The sequence below is a fragment of the Neofelis nebulosa genome, chromosome 2 (assembly GCF_028018385.1).
Source record: "Neofelis nebulosa isolate mNeoNeb1 chromosome 2, mNeoNeb1.pri, whole genome shotgun sequence".
NCBI lineage: Eukaryota > Metazoa > Chordata > Mammalia > Carnivora > Felidae > Neofelis > Neofelis nebulosa.
This window is the reverse complement of record NC_080783.1, coordinates 11776014-11802190: the sequence shown is the minus strand read 5'-3', so window position 1 is coordinate 11802190 and position 26177 is coordinate 11776014. Positions and strand designations below refer to the sequence as shown.

The 26177-nt window shown below is 44.2% G+C and overlaps 2 protein-coding genes across 7 annotated transcripts in view; one reads left to right on the top strand and one right to left on the bottom strand.

The window, feature by feature from the left end:
* Positions 1-20884, top strand: part of RHBDD1 (rhomboid domain containing 1) — a 175175-nt gene extending 154291 nt beyond the window's left edge. The window contains exon 7 of the mRNA XM_058702819.1: positions 20750-20884. Within this exon, the coding sequence (XP_058558802.1) occupies positions 20750-20856 (107 nt within the window). The 3' untranslated portion in view covers positions 20857-20884. The remainder of the gene's footprint in view (positions 1-20749) is intronic.
* Positions 1-26177, bottom strand: part of COL4A4 (collagen type IV alpha 4 chain) — a 133757-nt gene that overhangs the window by 12327 nt on the left and 95253 nt on the right. For all 6 annotated transcript variants that reach the window (XM_058702634.1, XM_058702654.1, XM_058702624.1 and 3 more), the window contains 10 exons: positions 24627-24701; positions 20943-21050; positions 20231-20338; positions 13818-13889; positions 12532-12660; positions 12327-12440; positions 10935-11090; positions 7416-7523; positions 6305-6313; positions 2442-2567 (listed from right to left, as the gene is read on the bottom strand). In XM_058702634.1, coding sequence (XP_058558617.1) covers positions 2442-2567; positions 6305-6313; positions 7416-7523; positions 10935-11090; positions 12327-12440; positions 12532-12660; positions 13818-13889; positions 20231-20338; positions 20943-21050; positions 24627-24701 — 1005 coding nt within the window. The remainder of the gene's footprint in view (positions 1-2441; positions 2568-6304; positions 6314-7415; positions 7524-10934; positions 11091-12326; positions 12441-12531; positions 12661-13817; positions 13890-20230; positions 20339-20942; positions 21051-24626; positions 24702-26177) is intronic.

The window sequence follows — 26177 nt, the reverse complement described above, 5'->3', positions numbered from 1 at the left end:
GGGCTGGGCACTTTTTTTTTTTTTTAACATAACAGTCACATTTTGTGATACAACGGTGGCCTCAGGTGTCTCCACTGCCAGCTAGCAGGGTCAGTGACATCAATAAGGAGAGGGCACAGAAAGCCAGAGTAGACCCTTCTGAGGCCACCTGCAACCCGATGAGCTCATCTGACCCCAAGTCAGCCAGAACGAGAGATGACAGCTGATCACACCTGGGCCCATGTAGACTGTCGGCCTTCTTTCAGAAGCTCACAGTCTATGGAGACAGAATCTTGCATGTGCCCAAGATTACTATTTGCCCATTTGATTTTTTCTTCTCAGTAACTTTTTTCGGTTCTTTGCCCAAGCTACCACAATGGGTGAACCCAGCCACCTGTCCTGTCTCCATTGGTGTTGGGGTTCGGTGCTGGGTCTCAACCCTGGCTGTCCGCTAGAGTCATCGTGGGAGCTTTTTCCAAACACTGGTACTTGGGCCCTGCCTCCCTCTGCATTCCTTTGGTCTTGGGAGGGGGCCCAGGCCTCACGGTTGTTTCCTGTCCCTCCAGATGGCTTTGATCTACAGCTAGGATTGAGTCACTAGGGATTGTGTCACTCTTAGCTGACTCTTTTAAGGACAGCACTCATCTAACATGGTTAGGGTTGCTCAAACTTGAAGGGATCCACAGATATTCTGGGGATCTTGTTAACATGCAGATTCTAACTTGGTAGGTCTATGGCCTGAGTGGCTACCGGTCCTCGGACCACACTTAGAGCAGCAAGGATGTGGCTGACTTAGTCACCAGGCTCTCAAGGTAAACCAACCCCCGCTGTGCCCCTGTCATCTCCCTGCTGGACAATTCTGGTTCCTCAAAGCCCAATCTTTCCGTAAAGGCTCTGCTCACAGGCCAGCCCTTGCCTGAGTCTCAGCAGCCCTGCAGGCCTCCACGATAAAGTTCACCTCTCCCTGTCCCATTGTCTTCAATTGTCTTCACCCTTTGCCAGAATCTCCTTCAAAGCACAAATGATCATCTCCCATTATTTTAGAGTTACTCCTGTTCTGCCAACTATTCCTGCCTTGAGATTGTGAGGCACTGGTGGGAGAAAAACGCATCATACCTACATCCGTACTGCCCACGATACCCAGGACCATACTTTCTAAACAGTGTGGGGGATCTGGAAGTGTTTCCTGAAATATATTTGCAGAACTCCATTACCGGCCATATCTTCTACTTGAGAGTTGATTTTTTTTTAAGGGGTGTGTGTGTGGTGGGCAGGGGGAGAAGTATCCCAGCCATCAATATTGCACAACAACATATACAACAAGGCGGTTGGTTTTAAAAGTAGGTTGAGTGATGAGTTGTTCTGACTGACTGCAAGCTCTACCCATGTAGTGAGTGCCTAAGAACTATGCTCACTTCCTAGTGCTCGTGCACTGTTAACGGAAGTTGCTCCAATGGACGCACAATTAACACGCAATTGCATAGATGCAATGCAGCAAATACAAACATGAAAACCCCCATACTAACATGAGGGAGGCTCCAGGGCTGTTCCGGGCACTACCCAAGAACTATTCAGACTCCAGCCCTTAGCTGTTTGGCTTTGGGGACACACACACACACACACACACACACACACACACACACACACATACCAGGTGGTGCAAAATTCAAGTTCTACTTCCAATTCCTTTGGACCTGAACTCAAGAGAGCCAAAGCCACACCTGGGAGAACAGGTGGGAAAACAGAAAAGAAAATGGCCTCATGTCTCCTAGGGTAATTTGCACACGGGCGGTCTAGAATCATGGGCACTGCCGATTGGTCTGAAGAGACCACTAGAGGACCATCCCGGACTCCCTAATCTCTTTATAAATTACCAGTGTGGTAGGGATCTGGGAAGAGAGAGTAACGCATTTGGAGGATGCTTTTTAAAGGGATGGTTTGGTTTAAGTACTTACATAAGGATCCTACTACCCTGAGAATGACTGAGCGATGGTCACATTAATTAAATGAACACTCCAGTCATGGCCATAATTTAGAGCGACCCTTTCCCTTTCCCCTCTCCCTCCTCCAAGCGATACCTTTCCTTCCCTCCTTTCCACTGAGCCCCAGTTCAAGTGTTTGTAATGCAAAATCAAGTCAATAGCTAGTAATGACGATTAATAGAGCATCTACTCAGTTGTGTAAGAAGCTTCAAAACCTTGTGCCCCAAAGCTGCCTAAGTATGCAACATGAAAGATTCAAGTAGGAGTTCAGCAGAAAAATAGGAGGCATGTGTCACTCCAGTTAGGACACGATCAAAGCTTCGGATAAATGTAGAGAAATGCATAAGAGGAAGGGGACTGCCTTGCTACCTCCTCACAAATTGTTCAGGCTGCATGCTAAAAACGACACAGCAAGACACTTAGATTCTCATTCCAGCAGCAGAGGACGCAGATCATGAACAGTCAGCGTGAGGCTCGTACCTGCTCCTGGGGGGCCTCTCATTCCGGGGGGCCCCATGCCTCCTTCTGGTCCTCTTGGGCCTGGCACCCCAGGAAGCCCGGGGATTCGGGGGCAGGAATCCACGTCTGCAGGTGGCTCCGGTTCACCTGAAATGGGAATCACCACTTGTGTGACGGACTCAAATCTTTCAAACAAGCTCCTTCCGCGTTCTCAAGTTAGTCAGGCTTCGGTCTCTACACTGAAGAACCAAAGAATGTTCAACCACCCAATATAGGCTCCGTGAAGGCGGGACTGCTGTTCACTGTGGGCTGCGTGAAGAATTTCCAGAGCATTTTGTTAAATAAACTAATGACTGGCTGACTGAATGAATGGCATCTCAGAGGAAGCAAAAAAAGTATGGAATGGAGAAAGTTGATTGGGGCAGCAACAGTTTGGGAAATCCCCTGGATTTCTAATCTTCGGGCAACTTTTTACAAAATGGCAGCCACACTTAGCAGTGGGAGAGCTACCGTGGGTTCCTGTGCTCAACTGAACGCGTCTCTAATCCGTTCGTTGTACGTTTCGGCCACGGGGGCTTCCGTATAGCCCATGACTCAGATAGAATTTCAAGGTCGCCAGGGGCACCACAGCAGCAACTTTCAACCTCGAGTGCGTGTTGGTTGCAATTTTCCAGGGAACTATACACGAATCTGCTGATGCTGGGGTCCCACTCCAGAAACACTGATTTAACTGTAGAACACGTGGCCTGGGCAGTGCCCTCAAGCTTGATCGTGTAACAAACCCAGCCTGGGAGCTTTTCAAAAGTACCAGTGCTGGGACCCCACCTGGACTTATCAAGCAGGAATTTCCGGGAGTGGGAGCTAGGCATCAGCAGTTTTTGAAACTCCCCAGATGACTCCGATGCCGGCCGAGGCTTCAGCACCGTTTTGCGCTAAGGAGCTGCAGTGCTGATGTTTGCACATCAGAATCATCGGGCCACTTTGCCAGAGCCCAGAGTTTCTGAGCACGTAGGTCTGGAACAGACCCCAACATCTGCACATCTAACATGTTCCCAGGTGAGGCTAATGGGGCTGATCTGGGGATCTCACTTGGAGAACCACTGCTCTGAAGGCGTGAATGTTTTTCCTCCTTGGTGATGTTCACATCTTTAAGATATTTTTTCTTTTTTCCCTTTTCTTTTCTTTTTTCTTAAGTTTATTTTTGAGGGGCACCTGGGTGGCTCAGTGGGTTAAGCGACCGACCTCAGCTAAGGTCATGATCTCATGGGTTTTGAGCCACGTAGAGCCTTGAGTCTGCTTTGGATTCTGTGTCTCCCTCTCTGTCTCTGTCCAACTCCCCTACTCGCTTTCTGTCCCTCTCTGTTGAAAACAAGTAACATTAAAAAAATTAAAGTTTATTTTTGAGAGGGAGAGAGCGAACAGGAGAGGGGCAGAGAGAGGTTGGGGGGGGGGGGGAAGAGGATCCAAAGCGGTGCTCAAACTTACGAACTAGGAGATCATGACTTGAGCCAAAGTCAGCCACTTAACCCACTGAGCCACCCGGGTGTCCCAAGATATTTTTTTCTAAAGTTTCATTCAGTCACCCTACAAATAATCCACAGGGGGAGAGAAATAATCATAACACTAACCAATAATAATAACAGCTAATATGAACTGCTTGTCATGCACGGGGCTCTGTGCTAATTGCTTTGTGATTAAAGGCTCCAAACAAGCCTGTGTGTGTGTGTGTGCCGCTATTACTAGAACATTACAGGTGAGAAAACCCAGGTTCAGGTATGTAAGTGACATATCTAAGGTCACACAACTGACACATGGAAGAGTTTAGATCAAAATCCAAGATGGCCTGGCTCCAAACCTGTGCTCTTAACCACAACACCATACTGCCTACAGAACTCTTCACATTAGCGTGATAAATTCCAAGAAATACAACATATTTTATTTTTAATCTTTTTTTTTTATTTTGTCAATGTTTATTTATTTTTGAGAGACAGAGAGACAGAGTGTGAGTGGGGAGGGGCAGAGAGAGAGAGGGAGACACAGAATCCGAAGCAGGCTCCCGATGCAGGGCTTGAACTCACAAACCATGAGATCATGACCTGAGCCGAAGCTGGACGCTTAACTGACTGAGCCATTCAGGCACCCCAAAATACACCGTATTTGAAAACACACTGCTCACCAGTTATGGGTTTCTTAAAATTCATACAAATGTGCAAAAAAAATGTAAGAATATCAGTGACTAGGGGCGCCGGGGTGGCTCAGTCGGTTAAGCATTTGATGTTGGCTTAGGCCAATTCATAGGTTTGAGCCCCACGTTGGGCTCTGTGCTCACAGCTCAGAGCCTGGAGCCTGCTTCAGATTCTGTGTCTCCCTCTCTCTCTGCCCCTCCCCCGCTCATGCTCTGTCTCTCAAATATAAATAAACATTTTTTTAAAATAGCAGTAATTAGGCAGCAAGAAAATTGTAGAAAATGTGGCCATAGTGACATCATAGGCTGCATTTTAGTTATGTCTGTGCAAAATGTACTTGAACCCTGTAAGCTGTTTGGAATTTAATCTCTCCTAAAATATTGTATGAAACCACAACCAACACTGAGTTGCATGTATATTTACAGTACGTACAGTTTAATGTAAAACATAGCTTTTCCATTCTGGGTGACTTGAGAGAGATATATATGAATAATTTCTATTTTCCCTGGATAACCTTGTGAATTCTGACGGAGTGAAGGAAGCAAGTAAGGGAACAGGGGGTACGTATTTGGCTCGTGCTTCATATTTAGGATTCTGATGTTATCTTCAAATGAGTTTATACATACAGACCCAGAGAGACACTAAAAGGATGGAGGTGGAAACATTAAATATGAAATTACAAATTTTATTTTTTTTTAAGTTTACTTATTTTATTTTGAGACAGAGAGCACACAAGCGGGGGGAGGGGCAGAGGGGGTGGGTAGAGAATCCCAAGCAGGCTCCACACTGTCAGCGCAGAGCCTGACGTGGGGCTCAAACCCACGGACAGGGAGATCATGACCTGAGTGGAAATCAAGACTCAGATGCTTAACCGACTGAACGACCCTGATACCCCAAAACTGAAACTTTGAAATATAAACATTTAAAATAGCAGTCTTTTTAAAAAAAATCTGATTTTGCTTTTCTTTACTTTTTAATAAACCAGAAGCTGAGTGGGAGGGGCCAGAGCATCTCTTGTGTAGGGACCCCGCATTCTGGACCAATTTTCATTGGGGTTAATAACAAAGGCCTGGAAAAGAGCAAATGCATGCACTCACTGTGTTTCTTTGCTTTTTTTGAGAAACTCTTTTTAGTCTGTTTGAAAACCCCAGACACGAAATAATATGTTGCTTCTGCCTCTGGAGGGGTAAGTGAACATTTAGTTGAAAAGAATCATGGCATTTTTATTGTAACGCACAAAGAAATTTGCTCCTTGAAAATGGACCTCGATGTTGTGGGAAAACCTTGCCACAGCCCCTTACTGGGTATGAAGGATCCGTCTTTTCATATTGTTGTTGCTACTTATTTTAGGGATGTTCTATGTGTTTATATGGTAGAATTCATAAAGAAACTTGCATTGGTATGTACTAGCCCTTGACAGAGAAAAAACTCACACTCTGGGCCTGAGTTGAAATTCTGTAAGCTGAGCGTCTTCCCTGCTTTGACAACCTTATAATGAGGCTCGGCTTTAGGACGCTCTCATATGGGGTTACTGTATCCGTAATGAGGAAGCGAACACACTGAAATCTCATATAATTACAGCACCCCATCTACAAAAATGTAACAAAGTTTAACTCACAAACAGAGTAGAAAAGGCAAGTACAGAAATAAACAGAAGCCAGATTTAGAGGAAATGACTAATTTTATAGCAATGCTTACCTCTGGCACCTGGAGAGATCCAAAGCCAAAAATCCAAGCGCCACGTAGTGATTTTCATGTGGGGGAAAGAGATTTTAAACGTGTGAATTAGGACAAAAGTGAAATAGGTTATTCGAGGATACACATAATAATTTGAGGATGGCATCAGTAATGAACAGAATGACAGCATCTTATTTACATGACAAGCCTACATCGATGCTACTGACAAGAACGGCTATGATTTCATAATGGGATGTTCGTGTCTAGAAAAAACTGAAATAGAGCTCTCTTGCACAATATAAAATTCGAGCTGATTTCATATGGCGAATATGCTCCAATCTAACGTATACAGAATTCCGTTCACAGGGAGGCTTCTGAAAATTTCATATTATTTATGTGCTTTAGCTCAGTGTTACAGGTTATGCACAGAAAGGGAACATGAGAGGAATCCAAGTATAAGCTCTAGTCGTGTTGCTCTATGATCCATCAGGAAGCAGTGCGGTTTGTATTTATTCTTTGGACTGCAGTGCTGAGGACACTGGAAAATATTCTGAACTGACACCACATTATCGTCATATTGATTAAGGATCTCCAAAGATATTGCTTCTGCCAATCTCAAGTATGCATGTCTGTTTGCCCTTCCAACTCTTCCTTGGCTGGTTTTGACCCGAGGTTGGAAACGTGTGGGCTACTGAGCTTAAACTGAGTAGCCTTTTCACCTTCACAGACACTAGTATACTTTACAGAAAAAGTTAAATAAAGCATCTAAGAAAATCAATGGGAATTCGGGGACAGAAATGAATAGACAGTCCTCACATACAATAATCAAATCAGTCTTTGCCTCTTGTGTGAGGGAACACGGATTGAGCTACCTTAGAAATGCTGCACGTAAAATCAACTCGTAATTTGCAGACTTACTCATTCTAATGATAAACATTAGTTTACCAAGCATAAGACTCTGTAGTGAGGCCTGAAATAAATATAATCTTTATATCGGAAACAGACTAACTCAGAAGAAACTGTAGGCAATTTCGGAATAATTACTTTCTGAAAGTGGACCATCACAGCTAATACTTTTAAAAAGGCTGCACGTAGGCTTGGTAGGTGAGATAGTTAGGCACTAGGAGCTTACCTGGAGGCCCAGGGGGCCCTTGCCTGCCTGGAAAGCCAGGTAAACCCTTCTCCCCAGGAGATCCCGGAAGTCCAGGTGGCCCCTGTAGTCCCGGGAATCCAATTGGTCCTACGAAGAACATAAAAATAGGGGCCTGGAACAGAGCAATATCAAGACAATGCAGGTCTGATGGGCCGAACTCAGAGATTCACTTCAGCAAAATTCAGGGCCAATTCGGTCTTAGAATCCAGGCGACTTTCTCACTTTTTTCTGTAAAGCTGAGAAGAGCTGCCTCCGTCTGAAGGAAACACAACAGTCTATCAAAAGGACTAAGGAAAATGGTTTCACGATCAAGACAAAACTAAAGGAGAAGGAAAAAGCCTGTAATCCTGAACTTTCTCGGCAGACAGCGGACGGGAAGCGCAAACAAGGAAGGGCGCTTGGCCATCTGGGAAAACGTGTCCCCTGGCCTGAGCTCCCACCTCTCTTCCTCACAATCTCCCTTTCAGCCCCACCGGCCATCCAGTGCCTCGCATATGTGGTTCCTTCTCTTCCGTGCCCACCGAGGCCTCATTCTGTACAGTGCTCAGCAAGTCTCACTTCCTCGGGAAAGCCATCTCCAGAGCCCCAGCCCAAGTCCCTAGAATTGTGTTTCCTTTACTCAGAGCGCCTGCCTCCATTTATATGGATGACCCTTTAGTGTGAATGTTTACCTTCCCCCATGAAACTCTATGCTGAATAAGAATGGGGACTCTGTTTAAACTTGTTCACTGTTACATTCCTGTAGGTACCTAATAAATGTTTGTAGGATAGATCAAATACAGTAAAACCCTGGATTGCGAATAACTTGTTCTGCGAGTGTTCCACAAGATGAGCAAACATCTCGAATAAATTTTAACTTGATAAACGAGCGATGTCTTGTAATACCAGTGGCAAGTGACGCCGAGCGTCACATGATCCCAGCTGAGCCAATGGTTCTTCTCTCTCTTGCTCACTGCGGGATTGTGGGTGATAGTCTCCCATGCTCAGATGCTCGATCTCAGGCCACAGCGTTCAGCAGAAATCAGTGATTTTTCAGAACTCTGGAAGGTGCCCACAATTGGCAATAGTTTATTTTTTGTCACTTCAAAGCACCTCTGGACAGTCCTTTGCTTTTCCATACAAGAGCGAGCTTAGGGATGTTTTGCTTCATTCTAGGTCAGGCTGCCTGCAGAGAGAGACCCTTTCCTCTGCCGCCGTATTGCCAGTTACATTAAATACAGTATAGGATGAGTTTATTAATACTGTACTTTAGTCAATATCTGTGTGAGTGTATACAGTGGACCCCATGCAGAAAAAGGTTCCGTTGAGCCGACAGCAGCGATTCTGTTGGTGATAGTGAAAGTCATCCTAACAATAACCTTTCTCCTGTACCCCTCACACCAGCCACAAAAGTTTTCAAAAGTAAAGTGCAGGTTAATTTGTTTACTTTTCTTTTCACTTTGTATTTTCTTTATTATTTTTTGTTATATTACAGTATTGTGATCCCTTTTATATGAATATTTTGGGTTATGGAACGAATCATCTGAGTTTCCATTATTTCTTATGGGGAAATTCACTTTGATATACAAGTGCTTTGGATGACAAGCATGTCTCCAGAACGAATTATGCTCACAAACCAAGGTTTCACTGTATTTCCCAATAAGTCTGAACACATAAACTGAAGAAACTCCTTCCTCTCTTCCACAGTTAAACACTCTTTGGGCCATGTGCCTGCTGGGATGGGAGTTAAGAAGCATGCTTGGGGGGGTGGGGGTGCCTGGGTGGCTCAGTCAATTGGGCGTCCGACTTCGGCCCAGGTCATGATCTCGTGATTTGTGAGTTCAAGCCCCACATATCGGGCTCTGTGCTGACAGCTCGGAGCCTGGAGCCTGCTTTGGATTCGGTGTCTCCCCCTCTCTCTGTAACCTCCCCTGCTCATGCTCTGTCTCTCTCTGTCTCTCAGTAATAAATAAATGTTAAAAAAAAATTTTAAGAAGCACACTTAGGGGTCTCATCAATATTTCTAACTCTTTGTATGTCCTTTGGTTACCTATACTGCATGCTATTTCCCTGAAATAATCCTGAAGAATATTTCCAGGTGGAGGTTCATTCTCCAGAGCAGCAAATGGGAAGGAGGAGGGTATTATTTGGGAAAGGGACAAGGTTGTATAGCTAACCTCCTCCTCCCTTTTGGTGACTTGGCTTGTAGCATGTTTGTCCAATTCTGGGGTTCGATAACTGGAAGCCCACATGCCTGCAGATATAAGCCACATTCTCCAAAATTGATTTTACTGCCAGTAAAGTTGAAGATGCTTGTTGTGTATTGTTGTGCAGGTTGTACACTGCACCATTACACGGATGCTATTTGCACTGTAGTCATGTCATTTTGATCCCCTTTTTTCCCTAACCTTTGGCTTTATTTTGCGGTTGGCTCAGACGTTAGGCAGGGTGCCAATTATTGGGAAGACTTTGACAGTTACTTACCTACGACATTAGGGGAGCTCAAATGAGTAACCATTATTGGTCCCTTTCAACAAAAAAGTTCTATGAACTGAATAATTCTCTGAAATCCTGGTGACCAAAAACTAATATCCTCAAATACTAGCAGTTAGGTAAAAATGAATTAAAACAAATATTTTAGCTTTAAATGGCGGGGGAATTCAGTAATGGAGACTCTTTCAGGACTATAAAAAAGCCAGGTCAGCAGTCTCAAACCAAACTGTCCAGTACAGAAGCCACTAACCACATGTAGCTACTGAGCCCTTGAAATGGACACATCCAAACTGGGCTGTGCTGTAAGTTTAAAACACACACCAGACTTCAAAGGTGAGGGGGAGTGTCTCATCTGGAGAGGAACTAGGTTCGTACGCATGGCCCTGGTGGCCGCATGGATAATTGATGCCAATGATGATATGCTAAGGTAACATTTGAATATATTAGGTTGAAGAAAATAAGAAAGTTCATTTCACTTGTTTCTTTTTACTTCTTAAAATGTGGCTACTACATCTTTTAATTACATGTGTAACTTGCATTATATTTCTTTAAAAAAAATATATATATATATACACATAAAAGTTTATTTACTTATTTTGAGAGAGTGAGAGAAAGAGAGGCAGAGAATTCCAAGAAGGTTCTACACTGTCAGTGCAGAGCCCAACGTGGGGCTTCACCTCACAAATGGTGAGCTCATGACCTGAGCCGAAATCCAGAGGTGGACACTTAACTGACTGAGCCACCTAGGCGCCTGTCCCGTGTTTTATTTCTATGGCTCAGTTCTGGTCTAGGAGATTATCAAGTACGTTATTAGGGGCTGAAGGTGACCTTGTGTTTCTTCTTCTTACTTACCCAAATGTCACCCAAACGTTAAGACTCTTTGGGAAAGTCAGGGCATTTTGGAAATGCAGTCACTATTTCCATAGGAAATGAGAATTACCTCACCGTGGTGCAGAACCCCAGACCCTGAAGGGCAAGATCACAAAAGTCTTCACGCACTACTTCAGAAATAACTTGCATTCCTACCTTTCTGGCCATCTTGTCCATCACATCCCGGGAAGCCTTTGCGTCCTGGAGGGCCTGGGGGGCCCGGGAGGCCCGGGGGACCCGGCAGACCCCGGTCTCCTGGCTCCCCTTTCAGAAGGTCAACACTCCCAGGGGGGCCCGGGGGCCCGGGTGCTCCTGACCACAAGGAAGAAACAAAAAGCGTCCTTCAGTCAAAGACAAATATGAGTGCTGGCTGCCTGAGAGCTTCTTAAGGAAAGTAACTGAATGCAAGCAAAAGATGGGGGCGGGGGGGGGGGGGGGGGGACCAGAAGAAGAAAAAAAAAAAATGAACAGTATCAGAAGTGAAACAGCGAGCGTCCCCTGGAGGTGAAGCTGGGAGATGGTGTAAGTGGCCCGTCAGCAGCCGTTAGACAAATGAAGCTACGGAAAGCCTCCCTTCCCTTGCAAGCCATTCCTTCTGGAAGCATGGTTTTATGGCTTTTCTTTGCATGCCATCCCACCGCTTTGATATGACAGGTAGAAGGACAGATGGACAGACAGAAGGACAGATGGGCGAACAGAGAGATGGATGACAGGCTTTTGAGAAAACCTGGCTGATGGAAAAGGAATATTCACTCAACTACATGTACGATTCTATCTGAAAACAGGTGTCTACGCACAGGAAGTGAGCCCAAATCCTATTCTCCTTAGCTACCTAGAATATTTTGGAGCGTTTTCATGTTTCTCAGGGTAAAATAGAATCACATAATATTTTATCCTGCCCCGACTAAAATCCCAAAGATTTAAAAGCAGTGGGTTGGGTCTCTCTGAAAGAGCTCCGTGAGCTATTAGGAACATGACTGTGTGCACTTTGCAAAACCCCACGGCACCACGCTGTCTCCCCCACGCCCCAGCCGGCTCCGGTCAGCCCCTACTCTGTGAAATACTGCCTTGCTGGGCTTTGTCCCCGCCAAGGGCTGAGAGGAACAATGTGTTCTGTTAGCAGCACTTGAACAGACTGCTTCTGTGTGTGCCAGGCCTGGGCGTGGTGGTGCTGGCCCATGGCGGTGCACGTGGCAGGTGCTAGAAACCAACAGGCAGAGTGAGATCCCTCCCCACACCCCCGCCAGCCACTTCTGACCCCTTGTGCTCAGCATCCCCCTGGAGCTGGCGATGAGAAGGGTCTGCTGGGAGTCAGTGTCCCCAGACGGAGATGCTTGGGAGAGCTGGACAGAAGACTGAGCTCTGAGCTCTGGCTCTGGGGGTGGTCCTGGCAGCCGGGCACCGCCCACACGCCACCTCTCCCCTCCGCCAGACTGTCGGGGCTGCTGAGGGCCTGCGACCCCACCATTCTCTGGTCCTATAATCCTCCGGAGCTGGCAGCATCTAAGGAAAAGAGTGCCAACGTCCTCTGCCAGGATTTTATCATACCTCTTGGGCCATCGGGGCCAGGAGGTCCCTGATCGCCGGGGGGACCTGCGTCAGGAATGTCACCTTCAGGAGCTCTTCCTGTGGCACCTGCGGGACCAGGTGATCCAGGTCTCCCTGAGGAGGGACGTGTTCAGAGATCAGCCTTATCACATTTGGAAGGTTTTGACTGAGTTATTGACAGAGGAAAAAGCATGCTGCTTCTTACCTGGGGGGCCGGGGGGACCTTTTTCTCCAGGAAGGCCTGGGGGAGAAATTCCTGGGCTCCCGGGGTCTCCTGTCTCCCCTTTCGGCCCAGGTATGCCCATTGGGCCAGGTGGGCCCACTTCATGCAAACCTTAACGAGGGAAACAGCATTAGTTCTCCCTGTTTGATCCTCTTGTGGCTCCTGGAAAAGAACTGCTTCCAAAGGGGGTGACAGGGACACAGCGGGTTGTGCTGAGAACAACCGCCTGCCCAGTGGTGACCCGAAAGGCTGCGGACTCCCCCTGGGTCACCATGTACCCTCTCGCGCCCTATCACACAGTCAGGCACAGGTTGGGTTTATTTTATGGTTATTTCCCAGACTAAAAACAACAACAACAATACAACAGCTTATCAACGCTCCAATGAGATCCAGCAATAAGTCACTATGAACAAACTGGTTTGAAATTTAAGGTGGAAATTCACATATAAATGGAAGCATCATGGAACTTCCCACGGAAAAGGGGGAAGGAACATCACTGGTTTCTTGGGGGAGGCACACATATAATCAGACTATTTGGAAGAGCCCCTAAAATGAATCCTACGTGACCTACATTAATTCTTGACCTTCTGAACTGTACAAAGATTCTGTCTCTCTTCAGCAACGGGGCCCGACCTAGGAGCACAACAACCCAACTCTCCACCGCAGACCCTCAGAACTCCGTGTCTGATTCCAGCTGCCTTGTCTGATTACGAGCTTAGTTTCCTGAGACACTGAAGCAGCAAACGGGCCCTATATTCAAATGCCAGAACAAATCTCAAATGCGGCTGTTAATGATGAGCCTATTCGTGATAACAAAAATACCAGCAATTTGCTCAGGTAATTTGTTTTAGCAGCAGCCTGTGGTGGGGTGCTGAAACTAGTAATTAGGCCCACGGGGTCGTACCTGGCATCGCAACACTTAAAACAAGACCACAACAAGACCTCCCAACCATTTCTTTGTTATTTGTCACATTTTGAAATCTGGCCCCACCTAAAGCAATTACTCAGAGTATTTTTAGCAGGGAGAAAGCCCCAAGTAACATCAACAGAAGTCACTGTTAACCAGCCACTCCTTCTTAAATTGGGTTGTCTCAAAAGTCCTTCTTACGTAAGCCCATCTTCAGTATGAGAAATAGTTCAAGAGTGTGCCTCTAAGCTAAGCCAGTTTCTTAGTTTCTCGCCCCAAGTTGTGTGCAGTAAAGGCACGCCAGCGGTATCTCACGGTCTCCTGACTGCAGTTTAATCGCTCACAAAGGGTTTTCTCTTACCTGAGGCGCCTTTGGCTCCTTTCTGACCCTTTAAACCATGCAAGCCATTCAGACCGGGCGACCCGGAGGGACCTGAAACACATCACGGGCCTGTGATCCACTGGGGAAGACCGGATGTTGAAGTCCACCGGTCACCCAGCACAGGCACCACCCAGGGGAGATGATTCACTGACGGCAGCCCGACAGCTTCTCCAGGAGGGAGCCATGAGATCCTACCGTCTAGATGTCATTATCAAGGCTAAGTCCGTGCCAGTGGTTATTAACACATTCATCTGATGGATACTTTCTGCAAGGCAGCTTAACGCATTTCTTTGGTTTTAACACACTGCTCTTGGTCTCTGACCATATCATGGATGTCTCTCTCTATCAAGATATAGTCTAGAATTACTGTTAGTGCAGCAAGGGACCTTAGATTCTATGACAATGAACTCATCCTAGAAAAAAGAGATTGGAATGGAGCAAACCGAGACCTCCTTCCTCCCAGGCTCAGGATCTGTCCACTCCATCACAGTGTGTGGATACTAATTCCTTTGGGGTGTAGTCAGGTAAAGATAGTAAGACAGTAAGGACAGGTGGGGCCTGTGGCATACTGGGGAATACATGACACATTTAACTTTTCTTTAAGCACCGTACTAGTCAGAAAGAAGAGGCCTACAGGTCAAGTTTGTTGATGCTATTTCTTTGCAGCTACTTCTTTCAAAAAGAACCACTCTGATGCCTCTTTACTGAAACTAAATTTATTTCATAACGATCAATGAAAACTCCAGTCTCCATAATTAGGTATGATCTCATCGATGTCTGCATCTCTAGAACCTTCTGCCAGGCATCAGTATAGTCCTCTAAGGAGACATCTACCAACCTGACTTTACTTAAGTTGTCACTGAACACTGAACACCTATAAATCTAAAGATTTGCAAATATATCACTATTTAAAATATGTATTTACAAATATACAACTATTTAAAATACATATAATACATTTATATGATAATATATAGTATATTTGTACTTATACAGTACAAGTATACAGATTTATAGGGACGGAGTAGAGAAAGAAAACAAGGGACGGACGGAGGGAAGGAGGGAGAGAGGAAGGGGAAAAAGGCAGACAACTGATACGTACAGAATGTTTCCCGGGAGCTGAGCCCTCCACCACATGATTCATACATGTCTTGTCTTACTGACTGATTTGGAGGAAAGAATCTTCTCCTCAGCCCCTGTCCAAACCTTGTGACCTTCCAAATTCATTGGTGGATCTTCATCCAAGGCTGAGAGCCAGCCAGCCATTCCTTGTTTAGGGCCACATCCCTCTCATTTACAATAGTAACACCCTAGCACACAGAAGGTGCCCCTCGCCTACCCCACGACACCTACACAGAGCTCTCTCGATGCCCATGTGCCGGTGCCTGCCCCACGCTGTGCAACAAGCGTGTCTTTGGGTGAGTGGGTTACTTTGGGTAAACTAAGTACAAGATCGGGTCTTCTTAGTTTCCCAAGCCCCCACTTGGCACGTCTCCTGACATGCAGTTGGTGTTCAGCAGGTGTTTGTTGAATGAGTGAGTGGATGCATGAATGAATGAGTGAATGAGAAAATGTGCAATAGGGAGGGCCAGCGAATGGATGGAAAGAAAGCTGCAGGAAGGAGGGAGTCCAACTTCTCTTTGCATGTTACACGTTCTTTGATAGATTTATGGGAGGAATAAGAGTTGGTGAAGTTACAGGCATCCATTTGTGTATAAATAATTTATGTGCTAATTATTATCTCTTCATTAATATGCAAGTCCTCTGTGGGCTTCTTATTTAAAGATGGAACACTTAGCTGGTTCCATTCGATTTATTATCTGTACTTGAAATGGACACTTAGTCTATTTTTAAACTCTAAACTTCAGATCAGGTGCAAATGAGCCATATTCTCTCACACCAAAAAAAAAAAGGGGGGGGGGGCGAACGCACCCTTATTTTTCCTAAAGCTCTTATTTCCTAACCACTTTTAACAGCTCTGGCTGAGTTTATTTTTCAATCCTTTTTCCTATTAATGAGCCAACGTTTCAAGTTTGCACCAAAAGAACACACAGACCTTCATCTGCCAGATCTGGATATTTATTGCCATCTATCTGAAATGATAATAGATTTTTTGAGAACACTTTGCTATTTCAATGTGTTTTGATCTCCAGCTTAAGCCACCAAGATTGATGGCTTGGGGGACTTCGCTGGGGTGGAATGTCTCAGCTTCTGCCAACTCTGCATTGTCCCATCAACGCGTCCAGATCCCGGGCTGTCACAGGCCCAGCCCCTCACCATTGTTGAACTGGCCGACCCTTATCTGACCCAATGTTATCTTTCTAAATTGAATGCAGCTACATCTGGGTAGGATTTTAAGGACAATTTTTCCTTTTTACTGAAAGCTTTTTATCAATCCCATCTCTAAATCAGAAAGTTGTTCATGCATAAAATATATACAGCGCAGATGAGAGGCAATTAGGCTAACAAAGCACATTCCTTGGTAATGAGGATTTTTTTATTCACCTCTCTGGCCATCCTCTGGCTTACCAACCATCATTTAAGCCTGCATCTCCCTGCACTCACGGGCCGGGGCACTCTACCCCCACTCAGAGAATCGAACCTTCTGCTCCAGCCCTCATGGGAATCACAGCCTCCATCCGGGTTAGCCAGCCCACTCTGAGACTGGTTTTCCACTGGGGTTTTCTTTTGTTCTAAAGCCTGAAAATGCTACTCTATCCCCAGTGGCCTTTATACAGGTTTATACTTTTTTTTTTTTTTAATTTTTTTTTTCTCAACGTTTTTTATTTTTTATTTTTGGGACAGAGAGAGACAGAGCATGAACGGGGGAGGGGCAGAGAGAGAGGGAGACACAGAATGGGAAACAGGCTCCAGGCTCCGAGCCATCAGCCCAGAGCCTGACGCGGGGCTCGAACTCACGGACCGCGAGATCGTGACCTGGCTGAAGTCGGACGCTTAACCGACTGCGCCACCCAGGCGCCCCCAGGTTTATACTTTTAATGGGATGACTGCCTCATCCCTGTTTGTGAGGGATTTTCCCGAGGCACCCCTCGGTCCCAGGCAAACCGGGACAGCTGGTCACCCAAAGGTGAAAGCTGATGGGAAAGAGACCTACGTAACTACAGGTTAATGGCCGAACGAAGCTGAAAGCTTATCAAAACAGATTCTGAATTTATTTTTAATCCAGAAAATACGGGAGTGCTTACTAAGGACAAGCACCGGAACATAAAGACATGGTCTCCTAACCCCTGGAGCTTCAGTCCCCAAATGTACTTAGTGACAGCTGCTGACAAGACAACGCAGAGCAAGAGAGAAACAATCCCTGACCCGATAGAACAAATAGGCAATTACATTGAGAGTGATAAGTGCTGTGTGGGGGCAGGGCCGGAAGGGACGCTCCCTTCGGTGTAGAAGCAGGAGAACATTTCCATGATTTTCTCGGCTGTGAGATGTGTGGCATTTCTTTCTGGATACAAGACATTTCGAGGTGCCTTTTCTCTGACGTGACAGCGTGCTTGCCACCAGCCAAAACAACCCACGACACCTCTTTACACTTGTCATGGTGCAAACAGCTGTCTTTAGGTTTTCGTTGTGGCGATCTCAGAACGCCCAACGAGGAGCTGAGTGTCTTCCTTTCAAAAGAGGGCAAATGGTATCCAGCCATTTTTAGCAGATGTTTAAGTTCAAGTTTAAATCTGACTGAACTCAAGCAGGACTGGGAATCCATGTGGCCAGTTCCAGCAGGGCAAACAACTTTGAGTTCAACAGCTGGTTTGTTCAAACAAGATAATCAGTCCCCTTGACTTATTTAGAACATACTTCAAATATTTAGTTTCTCAGATCAAAGTGTTTCTGCTGGAGCGCGGTTCATTTTTATATCAGCAGGATAAACGGCAACAATGGATTTATGTTGTTGCCGTTTTAATTTTTAGGAATGTAGCGCACGGTTTTGTTTTGTTGTTTTATAAAGCCCGGTCGTTTGTTGGGCTGTTTGCAGCGAAACAGTGTCACTGCATGGTCAGGAAGCACCATTGCAACATCCGTCTGTATCGTTCCGATGGGTACTCAGGCTGACATGTTCATTTTCTCCCCTTCTCCCAACAAACTCATGATTTCATACCACGGAACTATGATGTCAGGGGAAACTGAATTTTCGAGTAATTCTGTTCCTCAGTCAACGTCATTAGCTACTGGTATTTTAATAACATACCATAGTGAAATGATGTGATAAACGCAAACTAAATCGAGAGACAGACAAACCCACAATAGTGACATGAGCCTGGTCACTTCAGTCAAACTGAGTGTATATTGTTTTCAAACCAAGAGGTTTGAAAATCCTTGCTATTTTTATTAAACTAGGAGGGTGAGAAGAAAGGGAAATGCAGTAGGAGTGGTTAATAATGGAAATAAATGGAAAAAAAAATTTTTGAACCGATTTCATCTTCCAACACTCAAAACAGTGTCCAAGAACACCCCACCAGGGTAACAGGGATTTCCAGTGGCAGCAAATGGCCACAATCACTACGTAAACTTTTAACATAAAAAATGATCACTTGGTGGGGGTGCCTGGGTGGCTCAGTCAGTTAAGCATCCAACTCTTGACTTTGGCTCAGGCCATGAGCTCACGGTTTGTGAGCTCAAGCCCTGCGTTGGGCTCTGCATTGACAGTGTGGAGCGTGCTCGGGATCCTCTCTCTCCTTCTCTCTCTGCCCCTCCCACACACGCTCTTTCTCCCTTTCTCAAAATAAAGAGAAACTTTGAAAGAAGTGCTCATTTTGCCTGAGACCCTAAATTTATCACAAATCACCGCACTTCACATTCAGTGCCAGTGAAGAGGGAGAAGAACGATGCAAAGACATCTTGTTCAGTGATGGGAAGCAGAAGCCAAATATTTGGCCGCATGGAAATACCTAAGTGTACCAACTCTCCAAAATAAAGGGTTCCCTTCTCTGCAGAGTTGTTCCAAGTAACACATACCACACTAGTACTTGCTGGAAAACAGGAATTATCTGAAAACTACTCGATGAGGGAAGAGATGAAAGTGTGGAAAGTTTTCATTCGGATTTTCAAAACAACAAGGCAACTAAGAACCCAAAGGAGGGGTTTCCAGCTCTTCTGAGAGGAAGTAATTTTCATTTGACCGGAGTTTAGTACATGGATGGGTCACCTAGCAGAAGGAAACTGAGAGGAAAGGGGAGGGGAGCTTGATTACAGGAATCCACCAACCAGGGCTTGAGCCTTCATCTGCTTATTCAAGTGAAGACCCTCATCTTCATCACTACTAGCTCAGTTGTTCATTCTCGATTCGTCCATGCCTCTATTTCTTAATTTACTCACAAATTTAAAAAATATAGGGGCGCCTGGGTGGCTCAGTCGGTTAAGCGTCCGACTTCGGCTCAGGTCATGATCTCGCGGTCCGTGAGTTCCAGCCCCGCGTCGCGCTCTGTGCTGACAGCTCGGAGCCTGGAGCCTGCCTCGGATTCTGTGTCTCCCTCTCTCTCTGCCCCTCCCCCACTCACACTCTGTCTCCCTCTCAAAAATAAACATCAAAAAATTAAAAAAATATTTACAGTAGCCCTCCAAAAGACTTACTGGGTATCCACTGGATGCCAAGGATATAAAATCACCTTCTACTTCGTAAGAAAGACTTCTCAACAATATACAATATAGGTGCTGTGCTAGAAGTATACACAAAGTGGCCATGAAAAGCTTTTTTTCCCTAAAATGGAAGAAATGGATGAAAGAAGACTAAGTAGTACCATGGAGGGATGGAGGGGCATGAAGATTTGTTAATAACAAATAAATATGGCAAGTGGTATGATATATGGTATTACTGTAACCACACTTATAGCCGGTGCACTATTACCCATAAAGACCAAAAATGCAACCAGGAAAAAATGTTTCTTTATCTAACAAAGTTCACGAATACGAGTAACTTTCTCCATGGCATTTTAGTCTTTTCCTTCCACTTAACACAATGGGTAAATATATATTTATTTACATATATGTTTTTAATATGTCTCCCTTGCTACACCCACTATGAGCTCCATGAAGTCAGTAACCATGTCTATTTTCCTCAAAATTGTGTGCCTAGCCTCTAACGCACAATCTAGAATGTAACAGATGCCTCACTATCTAAGGGAAGAACAAATGAAGAGGCCTGAACTCTACAGGAAACACTGGGGGGAATGCCCTAAAAAAAATGGCAGCACCACCATTTTGGTAGAAGGCAGGTCAAGAGACTAGATGCACGGCCTGAAGCTGTGAGGGAGGGAGAAGAAGGTGCTAACAGGCATCTGTGGGAAAGGGGAGGGAGCCATGAGCAAGATCAGTGTCACTCAGGGCAGGAAAAGCACCGCAATTTGGCCTCATGGGGGGGGCTTCCTTTTTACCTTTTATTCCAGGAAGACCTGGTGTCCCCGGGTCCCCCATCATGCCTCTTGGCCCAGGATCCCCCATGTCTCCTGGATGTCCCTTCAGCCCAGGTACTCCTGGATCACCTGAGGATAAGAAGGAGGTTCTGCAGATAGCCAGTTGATATATGAGTTACCTTAATGGGGAAGGTAGGTCATCTGTATTCTTAATACATGGGAACATTGTCTTTTTTTTTTTTAATTTTTTTAAAATTTTTTTGTCCTAGACCTCCTAACTCTAGAGAGAAAAAAATATACTTAGCCTCAGATGGAGCAAATACACTTTGGAGTGATTAAAGTTGCCAACTGCAATTTCAAACTTTCATTATATTCTGAATGTGTGACATTTGCCTTAAGTCTAAAGGAGAAAAGAAAACCAGCATCTGAATGGCAGGTAGATTAACGAAGGATGGAAAGGGGCTTTTATCTGTCAGCCCATCACTTTGTACCTGGATCCTTGCCAGGCTCTTAACAGGTGTTGTCTTCGTTTACTTCCAGACCAACCCAACGAGACTGGACTAGCTCAAACTTACAAGACAGGAATGGGTAAGTTTCAGTCATCTGTCCAAAGTCACAGGTCTGGGAAATGGCAGAGTCACATCTAAAACTAGGTCTAAGTGAAAGCTGGCCTCTTCCGTTACACCAGAAGATAGATGAGTGCCCGGAAGTTTCCAGGCTCCTTTCAAGGTACCTGGACAGCCTGGTGGTCCGGAGGAGCCAGGTAGTCCTGGCCTTCCAGGTGGTCCTCTGGGCCCTTGAACACCTGGCAAGCCCCGCTCTCCAGGTGCTCCAAGATGTCCTACAGAAAGAAAGATCAAACACCTGAATAATTGGACACTGGTCTTTGAGGTGGTGAATCTATAATTGTCTCCAACTACAGCCCCTGCCATCCTTTTCTATTATTACTTGTTTATATTTATAATTTCTCTATTGAAAAGATAACATTAAGGAAAAATGAAAACAAAACACTTTGAATCCTCCCACCTTAATACAATTTTTCATATGTGTAACAATGTGCAAATAAGACCCACGATGTTATATTTTGATGTTTTAAATTAGCATCGTATTATAAGCAATGGCCAACTTTGCCATTATTTTTCTAATTACTGTTTTTAAATGACTAGCTGATAGCTTAGGGAGTTAACCTTAATTAATCTAATTTTCTCTTACTATTGGCCACTCAAGGTATTTCTCTTTGCTGTTATGCATAGTGATCTTTATACATTTTTAATCGATTTTTGTCGTATCAAACCATCTCCTTAGGAAAAATTCCTAGGAGTAGAACATTTCTAGGTAACATTATATGATATTTTGGGGTTTTAAAAATGCATTAAAATGCTGAACTATTCCAAAGTAAATGACAGACATCAAGGAATTCCATTCCTAAATACTTCAAGAGGCATGCCTGAAAAAAAGAAACACCATTCTCCTACATGGCCAAAATAACATCATCACAGCCAAGAAACTTCAGAACAACCGTTCTAGTACTCCTTCCATACTTGAATTGCCCCAAGTGTGCCCTTAATTGTCCTTTACAGCTCGTGTGTCATCACTGGGTCCCATTCCAGAACCACACGCTGCTTCCGGTGGCTCCTTCCCTTAAGTTAAAGAAAAAAATCTACTAGAGTCTCTTTCTCGGGACAGAGACTTGCTGAAGAGAACATTTCGCATTGCCTTTCTGGTCTTTTAGAAGAGACCATTCTGTTCTTGACAGAGGCTGTTAAATGGTTTATTTAACAGTTAAGGGCTGCACCTCTCACACCACCCCGTGTAACCCCCCGAGATCTCGTGTGCTCCCTGAGGACCTGATGGTTTGTTGGCTCCTTTTCCTGCTAATTCAGTCAAAGGAAATAATATCTCACATTTACTTTAATTATATTTATTTGATTACTAGGGAAGATGACTATTTCTGCACGTGTTTATGTATATTGTGTCACTTTAATACAATTTAGACGTCTAGGATAAGCCGATAGTCTGTGCTGAAATCAGCCAGTTGAATCAGCAAATAGGTGTAGAGTTCTGTGTTTACAAACCCATGGTGGGGCATAGTCCTTATTTATTACAACACACATGAAACAAGCCTGTGTTAATCGATACCTGTTCCCTGATCAAATTTAAGATCTATGGGCCTCACTGTGTGTTATTTTGTTTACCCTGAAAACATTCTTTCAGGAAAGGGAAGGCGGTATTATTCTCCTCTCCAAATGAAAAAAATTAAGGGTTGCCTCTCCAGTCACACCTGTATTAAGAACAGGACTTCTGAGTTAATTTATGCTGTGTTTTCTCTCTGAATGGAAAGGGGGAGGTGAAACAACCCAGTATGCTCAGGTAAAATCCCCTGAGACAGATGTGAGCTCTATGCCTTCTCACTGGACTCGATCAAATTCAACCCATGCAGCTTTTCTCCAGTCAATGGAAATTGTGTATTTAGGTAAACTCTGTGCCAGTGAATAAACATATGATGTAATTTAGAAATTTTAGGCTAAAGTTACGGTGTATGAGAAAAAGAACAATTTAAATGGTGAACACCGCAGGACACCAGGGAAATTACAGTAAGGAAAACTTTCCTTAAAAGGTCAGCCTGGGGTGCCTGGGCGGCTCAGTCGGTTAAGTGTCCGGCTCTTGATGGCTCAGGTCACAATCTCACGGTTTGCTGAGTTTGAGCCCCACATTGGGCTCTGCACCGGCAGCATGGAGCCTGCTCAGGATTCTCTTTGTCCCTCTCTCTGCACCTCCCTTGCTCATGCTCTCATTCTCTCTCTCTCTCTCAAAAGAAATAAATTTTTAAAAATGTTTAAAAAAGCTAGCCTCAGTGTAAAATAACTCAGATTGATAATTTTTAACTTAAAACATTAGGTAATATTAAAGGCCTCCAGTTGGAGACTAGTTTCAGCTTATAAAATCTTACTATCTTCATGGTTTACATGAAAATACCAGTAAATGTGGAATTTTCAGTTAACAGACTGCTTTCAAGGAATCTTATTTGATCCTCAAAACAATCCTATAATTATGCCAGTTTATAAGTAAGAAACTGAGCTCACAAATGATGAGCAACTTATTCAAGATCACATGGACAGTAATGATGGAGGCTGACTTTGAACCACTGGCTTTCCTTCTTAAGGCTTCTCCCTCTGGTATTTATTGGGAACCTCCCTGATGTTAAAGTTCCCCTCAAATGTACACTTAAGCTGTACATTTTGGTTAAACTATTATGTCATCGAAATCTATTTGACCAGGTCAGAGGTAAAAGACGGATATGAAAGACAGTGGAAAGTTCTTGCCATTATAATAGCTTGTTTTTCTGTTAGAACTCCATTTTTAGCAATCTTGTGGTATAAAAACAAAACAGAACAAAATTCTGATAATACTTCTGCTCACATATTCCTTCTGGTGTAGGTAATGAAACATGACTATTGTCAAAGAGAATTTTAAGATAAAACACAAAACTAGTAATATGAGATATTTTAATTTACAAGGGACCCATCTAAAAACAAACCTATTTCTAACCTGCCCATTACTGGCTGAATGGGATTCTGCACACTTCTTTAACCAATCGTTTGTGGATGACATTTGCTCCTTCCATGCAATGCATGCTCCTGTGCATACATCTTTGTACACTTGTCTGATAATCGAATTCAGGTAAATTCCTACAAGTAAAATCACTAAGTTAAAAGGCATGTATGTTTCATCAACGGTGGGTCAGGTACTGAAGCAAGCCTAAGCCTCGAGTGGACGGCAAGAACTCACAGGTACATCCCAATCCATTCTGAGGGACTACATGTCAATTGTCAAAATACTATTTTGAACAATTTAGATTCATTGTTGGTGATGAAGTTTAATTTTTTTTTTTGGTTTGGTTTTTAGTAAATGACATATTTGGTAAATGACATATTCGATGAGATCTCAACAATGGCACTCCCCACTGGCATTCACATACGATTTTCTGAGTAAGAAAGAAAGGGCTACAATGACAACCTGAAGCTGTGGTCAGTGGGAGTGGTTATTGCTAATGTATCATTTATAATTCTAGAGATTGGGACATGGTCTGGCTTTTAATTGCTTGCAATAATCATTTTTGACCAAGATGTCAAAATCTGGGCATGCCAAGGGGAGTGGATTGTTATGTCAACCTCATAGGTTATGGGGGCCATGGTGGAAAAAGACTGAGAATCCCTGGTGTATAATCTGATGTCCTTCTAGGCCAACGATGCGGTGGCAGTGTTGAGACATAATCCTTCTGAGATGTATCTTAACGGGCAAAGGGGGAAGAAAATACTGATATAATCATTGCTGGGTAGGAGTATAAAGTAATTGTTCAATTTCTCAAACGAAATTTATTTTTTTTGTTTTAATAAGAAAAAATATGTAGCTATACCTGGACATCCAGGGCTACCTGGTTCTCCCTCGGGACCAGGTGGGCCAAACTGACTAGCAGGGTCCCCTTTGTTTCCTGTAAGTGATAAAATGCACATAATATTACTTATGAGAATTTAATTTTGTTTCATACAAGTGACTTAATAATGGTCATATTTATCTTTAGAGTTTATCTTCAAATGTTCCAGAAGAATTTTTGGAAAAATAGGGGTTTTTCCTATGTAAGAACAATTGGAAACGCAGTTGCAAGATGTGATTTACACACACACGCGCGCGCGCGCACACACACACACACACACACACACAGACACACACACACACATTTTTATAGTTCATAACAATCATAAGAAACTATAGATATTAATGTTTGAATTTTTAAATTCCCTAAAATAGTTGAGTGACTATATTTTTATATTGTGCTTTAGAAACAAAAAGCAGAAACTGCCCTTGTTTTTACTGATGCAATCACATGTCAAGCTCATAAGGAAGCTCAACTCAACGTCCTTGTAAAAACAAAATTACAAGGGTGCCTGGGAGTCTCAGCTGGTTAAGCACCTGACTCTTGGTTTCGGCTCAGGTCATGATCTCATGGCTCGTGGGTTTGAGACCCACATCAGGTTCTGCGCTGACAGCATGGAGCTAGCTTAGGATTCTCTCTCTTCCTCTCTCCTGCCCCTCCCCCACTCATGTTCTACCTTTCTCTGTCTCTCTCTCTAAAAGTAAACTTAAAAAAAAATTACAAAGGCACATTTTATTGATAACTTCACAAGAGACACACATTCAAAGGCCACTCTAGGCAATGGCTCCCACTGTACCACGGAACTGTCCCACATCATTGCTGAATCCTTCCCAATACAGGACTTACAGCTGGGAGCTGGTTATAAATGGGGACTCAAAATAGTTGGGATCGGGAAGGGCAAGACAATAGATGCAGTTATAAGAGAGAATAAGAGAGTTAATTAGGCCTGATTTATAGTTCCCACTCACACCCCTTTCTAAGGGGTACCAACCACATCTTGTGGAAATTTCTCTTCCACCTGACCTTACTTCTAATTGTGGCTGATCACTTGAGGGGTAGGAATCTGGTCTGTCCCAGGTCAGTCAGTCTTTTCTTGAGAAGCCGGAGTACAAACTGAGAATTTGAGGTCCTTGGTTACTGAGGCAGCAACGAAAAGGATTATCATGATGTAGTTATCATGATGCTTTGATGTACAGAGTGAGTGTTTGCAATCCAAACATATCCAGAAAGGTCCAAGTATCTTGAATAGAGAATGATGAAACCACTTGGCAGATACGTAAGAACCAGCCGAGGGGTGCATGGGTGGCTCAGTCGGGTAAGCGTCTGACTCTTGATTTCAGCTCAGGTCATGATCTCATGGTTCGTGAGACTGAGCCCCTCATCAGGCTCTGTGCTGACAGTGCAGAGCCTGCTTGAGATTCTTTCTCTCTTTCTCTCTGCCTCTCCTCTACTCGCGCTCTCTGTCTCAAAAATAAATAAACATTTATAAAAAAAGAAAGATAGAAAAAGAAACAGCCCATAAGGAAAAGCGCA